At 34.0% G+C, this 9,787-nt stretch overlaps 1 protein-coding gene across 1 annotated transcript in view; it reads right to left on the bottom strand.

The window, feature by feature from the left end:
• Positions 1–5,451: 5,451 nt before the first annotated feature.
• Positions 5,452–9,787, bottom strand: part of LOC101623483 (olfactory receptor 51V1-like) — an 8,638-nt gene continuing 4,302 nt past the window's right edge. Inside the window, 2 exon segments of the mRNA XM_012725208.1 lie at positions 5,452–5,701; positions 5,703–5,814. Of these exon segments, the coding sequence (XP_012580662.1) occupies positions 5,452–5,701; positions 5,703–5,814 (362 nt within the window).

Below are 9,787 nucleotides of genomic sequence, written 5' to 3'. Positions count from 1 at the left end.
TCTCACTATCTTATTTAATCTCAAACAATATAAATCATAAGAGAAAAAAAGTTATCATAAGATTCTGTGCTTTCTCCAGTTCATTTTGTGCTGAAATAGAGTTATAGTTTATATTCAGGAAAATAAGACTCTGATTCCTATTTAACACACTGTTTTGGATACACGATTAGTTGAAACTTTCATAAGGAATCACCTATAGTCATTACATGACATAAAAGTGAAAAGTATAAAAACTACTTGAAAGACAATCATCTCAGTGATACAAATTTTTGTTCACTAAAATTAAATGTTTCTATCTTAACCTCTGCTTAAAATTATCAAGTGACAATTTTTCTACTATATGAAGAATTCATTTTAATGTTTGAGTATCTAGTGTATATGAAACCAAATATTTTACCTACTATCATTTATCATCTTATCATTTCATCATCCTAAATTATTTACTGTGTGAGTATAAATTAAGCATGGAATAGAAATTACTGTCATTATATGCCAAAATATATTGACAATTTTTTCTTTTCCCCCAACATATTCACACAGTCTATGAAAGAGAAATACACAATAGTGTACTTAACATGAACACTAACAGGAAAATTTGATTTGAGAACAATGTAGTAAATGTACAATGCTAAGCAGTTGGTATATATATTTGTTGGTTTTATGCGAAGGTCTTATATAATAAAATATTTTTTAACAACAAATTTTGTAACTACTGCTCAAAGGGAAAGTAGTAAGTTCTGCAAATTAGATATCTGATTTTTTATACTTATACACATTATTTTTGTTATTTTTGTTTTCTGTAAATATCTCCAAAATACTTATCAACATCAATTCACATACAGGCAATGTATGTTAGTGGATCAGAATTTTATAGTAAAATGTGCCTTGCTATAAATGATTTCTTGAATTGGAGAACAATGATTTTGTTAGAAGCCCTAATAGAAAAATTGTGTATAAGTGTCAAGAATATGCTAATAAAATTAAATTTATAGGTGGATACAATCAGCTAGTGGCAAATGGTAGCAATGAAAATATTTAGACCTCTGGACTTGGCCTCTGTCTCTTATCCCATATGCTAACTCCTCTTTTGTATATGTTTACATCATTATTTTTGATCAGAGTTGATATGTTCACAGTCGATGTAGTTGATGAATTATAGAGTCTAACTTAGAGGAACAAAAAACTACCATTTCATTATGTTAATGTGATTTTTTGGACCAGATTTTTACTCCTGGAGTCATGTTCATCTGTGCACAGAAACTTGTGTGGGGTATTCAGGCATTAATATTACACTGCTATTTGATTCCAAATAAGATCATTCATGTCTATAGTGCCAAATGTAAGAAGTTTGTCAATTTTATGTTTCTTTTTTTTTTGCTTTTGACATTATTCACTATTTTTTATTTCTGCTTCCACTCTTAGTCATGTATTGTCTACACATATAAATAAAAATATCTTCTTTTTCCAATACAGTGCTTGAGCTTTTCTTGACATCTTTGCCTGAATGTCTAACTAAGGTCTCCTTTTATCTCAGTATTGTTCTTTGTAATCTATAGTGGTTCATACAGTTTAAACCATATGATAATTTATTTCAAGTATAATTTTAAGTTTAATAATTTAATATTTATGACAATAATCAATGAGTTAAATGGTATCTTTTACTGTTTTATCAACTTTTTGAGATACTCATTGAAAAAAGTGATTTTGAAGGACATACTCGATGGCAAAATTCTATTTATATTAACACTTAATGAAAGAGACAGGATTTCCTACTATGTACTTCTATTGATGTCAATAAATAAGTTACAGGAAAAGACTAATTCTTTTTCATTTTTCCAATGTCTAGTATGATACTGACACTACATATATAGAATGCAACTTTACTAAAGTAATATAGTATAGTTTCAATTATATACAAACTTTATGGAATATTTTCTGAATATTAAATCTCAAATTGATGGACCTGAAGACTTAGAATAATGACAGCCACATACTTCTCATCTTGGGGAAGGAAATTATAAATACCAAAAAGGAATAAAAGTTATAGAAATCTATAGTTTAGGGTTGCTATATAAAACTTCAGTGAACTCCAGTTCCATCTGTTGATTTGTTGATGCAAACAAACAACACTGTATTGGAACTGGAGTTCACTGGAATTTTTGTTGATGCAACAAAAATATAGAAAATAATTGATACAATGTGAGTATGTCTATATGTGTGCAAATGTGCTTGGGTGTGATTGTATTTCCTAATGCTTTGTCCTCTGGTGGACATACTTGTAGTAATTCTCCAATATCATAATCCTAAAAGATACCTTAATCTTTGTTTTGATGAACAAATTATAATATGGGCAATATGGAATGGTAAGTTTGATGTATTCTGAAAGCATGAGTTCCTGGCCTCAAACTCAAAATTCCCCCTCCTATGGTGAAATACACTGATGCAACTCATGTAAACTCTCTGTGTCTTGATTTCCCAATTGGGTCAATGAGAACAACAATAAAATCTTTCTAGTGGTATAATGTTGAACAAAAGAAACAAGTACATGTGTAGCTCTTAGTAAATAGGCAGACACATATTGATTGTTATGTAACTGTTAAACCACTTATGACTATCATAATAAGCAAAATACAACTTGAAATGATGACTTTATTCAAGAAATTTAATTTGAACATCAAAGGGTAAAATTTGAATATAAATTATTCCTTACATTGGCCAATGTATTGAGAAATTTTGAATTGTTACAATAATTAGTAATTGGAGAATTACTACAAGTATGTCCACCATATGTGGACATTATAGAAGAGAAAATGAAATATGAAATTATAATTTTAATGATAAATTTTTAAAATTTTGTATTATACTTACTGAAAACTTCCTACATAGAGGCATTATTTTATTTGTAAAATAAAATTAAAATAGAGAAAATAAAGTAAAAATCAAGCATCCCTGCTGAAGTCATGCTGCATCAGAGAATAGAATGCAGGGGAGGAGGCGACAACTACGGTTAATCACTATGATGTTATCAAACAGTTTCTACCAACATGGGTTTGTGCTTAAATATTTCATTTTTAGAAATTTTCTTGTTAGGAAACCAGAGGCTAATGACTCTGTCATGAATCTGCTTGGTCTTCACATCATACACCAGTGGGTTGACCATGGGGGACACCAGGAGATACAAACTTGCAAAAATGATCTGAACACTTGGAGGTCTGAGTTGCTCTCTATGGTGGCTGAACATGTCTGTTGTCCCTCCACTCATGCAATAAGCAATTACATTACTTTTATTCTCAAATTCCTAGCATTTATAAATTCGATTTTACCTACTGTCATATGGGATTTAAGTATCTTTTTATTTCCACTTCCACCCACTTTAGCAAAGAGTTGGAGCTTATATTACTGTATTGAAGAACTTTTTGCTGCCCACTGTTGTGTCTTTTTTATAAACTGGTGGTTTCTAAACTTCAGTTTCCTATTAGAGAATATGTATTTTTACTTCATTCTCCAGGAAGTCTTCATTTTATTTTCCTTCCTAATTTGTCGGTTGGAATTAATGAGCTGAAATCTCACTGTTGTTCTAATCTTGTACTTATAAAAATTATTCTTCTGGCCCTCCCTGGTGGCGCAGCGGGTTAAAGCACAGCACTGAGAATCTAAAGCCACTTCCGCATGAATTCGATTCCCGCCTGCCCCGGAGGTGACCACATGGAGTGGCAGACCTCTCCTGACCCGCCCGCTGCTCCCCTCAGCAGTGTACTTCGTTGATCTGGCTGTTCTGCTCCCCACTCTGTCTCTGGTGAAGCCTCTCACCACCCCTGAGCCTCTGGCCTGCACCCCAGTTGTGTATGCACAAATAAATAAATCTTTAAAAAAAAAATTATTATTCTGTGTTGAAACTATTACTAAAATTGCTGATATATCATTAATAATTACTTTTATAAAGTTTATTCACTATAAATTATTCTATTAATCCATTGAGTATTTGTTGCTTACTAATAGAATATACTTTAAGGTTTGTTCTTAGAAGTTTAACAGTCAGTAATATGTTTTGAATCATAGTAGGCCACAATAATTGACATAAAATTTTAAAAATGCTGGGCAGAATTCACTTCTACAAAAACACACAAGTACTTTGTTCCATGATGAGTCATAAATATAAAGTACAATCTATAATTTTCCAAAAATGTTCAAGCAATATAAAAATCAGTGTTTAAATTATTATAGTAAAAAAAAGTCATACATTTTGTGTCACATTTTCTGAAAAATCTGTCTATAAGTTGCTCTTTTAAAATTACTCATGTGAGTGTGGGTTCTCTGAGAAGCAGATGTTAGGATGGTATTAAATATATGAAAAGAAGACTAGAAATTCATGAACCATAGGGGAAGAAATAGAGAGAGTCTGAAATACATGACAGGGAGAGTGAAGGAAAGAACTGTGTAGGAAGAGTCTCAGACAACAGCACTATCCTAAGAAAATTCTGAGTAGGCTAATGGGGAGTTCTCGAGTAGTTCTCGAGTCAGCCTCAGGTCTCACACACAGAGAGAGGAGTCAGCCTGCGTGCTCATGCGCAGTAGAGGCACCCTCTCAAATTGGTTGGGTTAATTTGACTTCAGGAGGAACTCACACGAGCTGCAGCTGGGATTTTAGTTTCACCAGCAAGTGACCCAAATGATGCATTTCCTTGTCCATTACATCATCCTGTGGAAGTCTTCAGATTTTTTGATAATATTTGACAAAGACCGTTAATAATAATTTTCATTCCGCCAGATTTTAACTACATATTTGAAAACTATCATGAATCATGTTATGAGGTGAAAGAATATGTGGCTTAAAACCAATACAGTAGCCTTCTCATTCCCAATTTCCATGTCGGTGAGTTTTGGGTCTTTGGGCCCACTTTTTTCTTTGTTAACAGAAATACCATCGTTTGCAAATGTTGTTAGTGATATTCTCTCTATATCGGACTCTTCCAAGGCATCAAAATGACCTTCTAGTAAGTGTGGCTAACGGGATATGTGACAGGTTCAGGACTTTCCTCATTGAGAATCTGCTTTTCTCAAAGAATGATGCACAAGGGGTGATCTTGTCACACACAGGGTGACCCTCCGGAATGCCACCATGCATCCAACATAGCCATGATGCCAATATGAGATAATGATCTTGCCCAAGTACTCGGAGGTATTGGAGAAGCATTTCTAGCCCATCAAGTCTGGCTGTACAAACACATATTTTATCTCTATGCTCTACTGCCTATTAAAATAAGAAGCATGGGGCTCTCCCTGGTGGTGCAAGTGGTTAAAGCACCGCAGAATGAAGCTCTCAGAAGCCACTGAAGCATGAGTTTGATCCCCAGCCAGGCAGCTGACCCACAAGGCCAGGCAGACCTCTCATGACCCGCCCCCTGCTCCCCTCAGCAGCAATTTTTCAGTTGCCAGAATATAAACAGGTCTCTAAATTATAGCATTGGGCTCCAAGGACTTGATTCGCTCCTCCCGAGATGCAATAGTCAAAACTGAGTGCAAGATCAAAATGTAGGATATGAGGATGAGGACAGCATCCAACAACAAGGTGCAAATTACCAGGGCCAGGGCATAGAAGCTGTTGAAGCGGATGTCAGAGCAGGCCAGCCTGAGCAGGTCCTGGTGCAGGCAGAAAGAATGGGAGAGGATGTGGGGGCGGCAGTAATGGAAGAACTTCAATCAACAAAAAGTTCCTCCCTAGTATAGCCACACCAATGTGGATGATTCTGGTATTGGTGAGGATGGAAACATATCTCAGAGGATTGCAGATGGCAGTAAAACGATCAAAGGCCACATCTGTGCAGTGTTGGTTTTCTATATCCCAATCATTGGTCTGACCATGGTACACCGCTTTGGAAAGCAGCTGTCACCTGTGGTCCATGTCCTCATGGGCAACATCTATATCCTTTTCCCACCATTGATGAACCCTATCATCTATAGTGTCAAGACCCAACAAATCCGTAGCAGGATCCTGAGATGGTTCACCAAGCAAAAGTAAATGTGTTTTAAGGAAGGGAAGGTTGTAATTGCAAGATGAAAAACTGTGATTTATTGTAGCAGTTATAATAAATTCACATATATTTTATAAATTAAAGACATATTTGAGAACACTTTTTAAATTTAGTATCCCAAAGCAAGGAAAAAAGTTACAGACCTTATTTCCTTGTTTTGAAATTAAATACAGTGAATTAAGGTGCATTAAATTCTGGGGCCTGTCAGTGAGTATTTTTTAACTATTGTTAAATTTGTGGTAAAATTCATGTTTTATGAAATACATTTAGAGCACAATTTTATGTGTTATGTTTCATGTAACTATTAAATGTTTATTGTATATGACACAGACTTTATAATTTATCACCAGCTGACTCTGTTGAGATTATTCATATATTTTTACATGCAATTGAGTAAACATGCCCTCAAGTCCTTTTCTGTTTTGCTAATATCATATATTGTATTAGTAGATTAGATTGTATAGTTTAGTAGAAAAGGTTTGGTGAACCATAATACTGAGTTGGCTATCATATCTCTGCATTCTCAAATACACACATTTGTAAATTGCAGTACACAAAATAGTTCAGAATCGGGGCCCTCCCTGGTGGTGCAGCCAGTTCAAGCACAGCACTAAGAAACTAAATCCTCTTCTGCATGAGTTTGATCCCCGCCTGCCCTGGAAGTGATCCATATGGTGCAGCAGACCTCTCCTGACCCACCTGCTGCTCCCCTCAGCAGTATACTTCATTGTCTTGCCTGTTCTGAGACCCCCCCTCACTCTATCTCTAATGAATCTCCTCACTGCCCCCTGAACCTCTGGCCTGTACTCCAGTTCTGTATGTATAAATAAAATGTTTCCCAAAAAAGTTCAGAATCTTCCTGAACTTGTCAATCTACTTTAATTTTAGTATAAACATACATGGAATTTTGATTTAGTTTAATTTAATTTGACCAACCCTTTTACTTTTTATGATATAATTTTTGGGCACAGAGATTATTATTTTTTTTAAAGATTTATTTATTTATTCATACAGAACTAGGTTACAGGCCAGAGATGTGAAGGGTGAGAGGATTCACCAGAGACAGAGTGGGGAGCAGAACAGGCAGATCAATGAAGTACACTGCTGAGGGGAGCAGTGGGTGTGCCAGGAGAGGTCTGCTGCACCATGTGGATCACCTCCCGGGCAAGGGGAGATCAAACTCATGTGGAAGTAGTTTATGCTTCTTAGTGCTGTGCTTTAATCTGCTGCGCCACCAGGGAGGGTCCCCGCACAGAGATTATTTTTTAACTAAAACATTATAAGCTAAAGTGTGGATAGAATTATGATTTTGAGAATTTTTCTGTCATAATTAAAATACATTGTGTATAAAAAGTAGAGTTTTCATTGAATAAAATGTTTTCATGTATATTGTAAGTCATATTTTGAAGGAACAATTGCTATCAGAGTTAATCAAGGGTAACAAAATTGTCCTGATTTTATACAATGTTAAACTGGGTTTGGGAAAATTTAAAATTTTTGTATATGTTGAATTTTATAATATCTCTAAGAAAATATTTTGACCAATATCATGCTTTTATAAATCTAAGTTTCCCCTTAGATTTTTACTTTAAAAATTGACAGAAAACACATTGACATGAGCCTACTTAAGAGCACAACACAATAGTGAAAAGGAAGAGCTTTGAATAAAACTGATTCATGTAGTGTCAAAGTTAAATTTATGTGTTTACATGTTTATACTTTATTTTAATTAAGTACACTGATAACTTAGAATTTAAATTCATTACATGTGAATGTATATATCCATGTATAGAAGTGTATTTGTAGTTACATATGCAAATGCTTACTTAGAGAATCCTCCTAATTCATATATTCTAATTTGTGGATTCACCATCTTGTTAAAATTTATTTGAAGTGGGCCCTCCCTGGTGGCGCAGCGGGTTAAAGCACAGCACTAAGAAGCTTAAGCCACTTCCGCATGAGTTCGATCCCCGCCTGCCTGCCCCGGAGGAGATTCACATGGTGTGGCAGACCTCTCCTGACCCGCCCGCTGCTCCCCTCAGCAGTGTACTTCGTCGATCTGCCTGTTCTGCTCCCCACTCTGTCTCTGGTGAATCCTCTCACCCTCCGCATCTCTGGCCTGTACCCCAGTTCTGTATGAATGAATAAATAAATCTTAAAAAAAAAATTTATTTGAAACCCCCAAATCAATAGCCCAAACAGTTCTACCATCATTATTAGATCTGTCAGGCCGCCAAAATAATGTGAATTTTCCAATGCACCTCTTCCTCATCAAGAATGGATAAGTTGTTCAGCTCTTATACTGTAAATGAGTATCTTTGTGTGGCCTATTAAATGTTATTTTCAATTTTTTGTGGTTTTTCATTGAGGAGTTCCCTTTTATTCAATAGCCCCAAGCATGGTGCTGGACTTTTCTAGTGTTTTTAAATACAAGGCTGTAATTTGCCTTATAGAGAAAATGAATTGCTATATAAATTTCTTCATATCATGTGTTGTGCTGATTGTGAGTGCTATATTAACAAATCAAAAATACTATCTATCGAGAAACTGGAGCAGAAAGTTTGTCAAAATGTATATGAGGCTGCTTTGTAAAGTAGTATACACAATATGTGATAAAACTATGGGAAAATGGAAAAATGGCTGGATCTGTGAATGATAGATTATAGTAGACAGAACTGTCATAAGGCTGAAATCCAAAAAGCTTACAGATGCATTATACATGATCAGGAAAATATTAAACCCTTCCCAGTTAATGTTTTATTATAATAAAATGCTGCATGTAATTCATTGTTTATAATAAATGTATATTATCAGCTTTAATACATATTAAAATTCCTTTAAATGCAAATATGCACATAATGATTATATATTAATTGGTTGATGAAAGGTGAGCAAAGTCTCAAAGGAACATAGTGTATTTTTCCAAAGGACAAATGGTTCAGAATTTACTAATACAGTATTTACAATGACTTTACATAAATTAACTGCAGCAAACATGATAATAAACTCTGTGCATATATATTATTTTATTTCTATAAACATACAGATATATAAAATATTTATGCAGCAAAAAAGCACCTATATAAGTGCACACACAAAAATGTTGATTTAATCATTAGTATATTTTTAAAATACTTATTGTAAGAAAAATAATTGAATTGCTATATTTCTATGGTAGTCTATGTAAATTATAGTTTTTAAATATGAATGGAGCCCAATGCTATAATTTAGAGACCTGTTTATATTCTGGCAACTGAAAAATTGTTGCTGAACAATATTCATGATGTGAACTATGATCTCATTTTTATTTGAAATAGCTGTATGTATATTCAGGCATCCCCCCCACAAACACCAAATGCCTAAATATCACAACCTTTAATAAGTTCTGATGAGGGTAAGAGAGAGCAGAATAAATATTTTACAAGGTTCAAGTATTACATAATAGAAGGTATCATTTCCATTTAAATATATATGCACATACATCATTTATTCAAAGGAAAGTATTCTGTAGCTTTTCATAGGATGTGAAATAATTTTAACTTAATTATACATGGCATCACAACAATATTGTACATATTAAACAATATAAATTTTGTGATTGGAAGCTTCTGAGCATAACAAGAAGTATTGAAAACAAAAATAAGGTAAATAAAAAGTTTATAAAATCTAAATTATAACTCTAGAAGCAAAGATTCACTTAAATAAATAAGTTACATACAAAAGAAGTTAAAAAGTATTAGGGGACTTCCTTGGTG

This window comes from Condylura cristata, unplaced genomic scaffold (assembly GCF_000260355.1).
Source record: "Condylura cristata isolate star-nosed mole 26May11 unplaced genomic scaffold, ConCri1.0 scaffold00015, whole genome shotgun sequence".
NCBI lineage: Eukaryota > Metazoa > Chordata > Mammalia > Eulipotyphla > Talpidae > Condylura > Condylura cristata.
The sequence above is the reverse complement of the archived record's forward strand: the minus strand, read 5'-3'. Positions and strand labels throughout refer to the sequence as shown.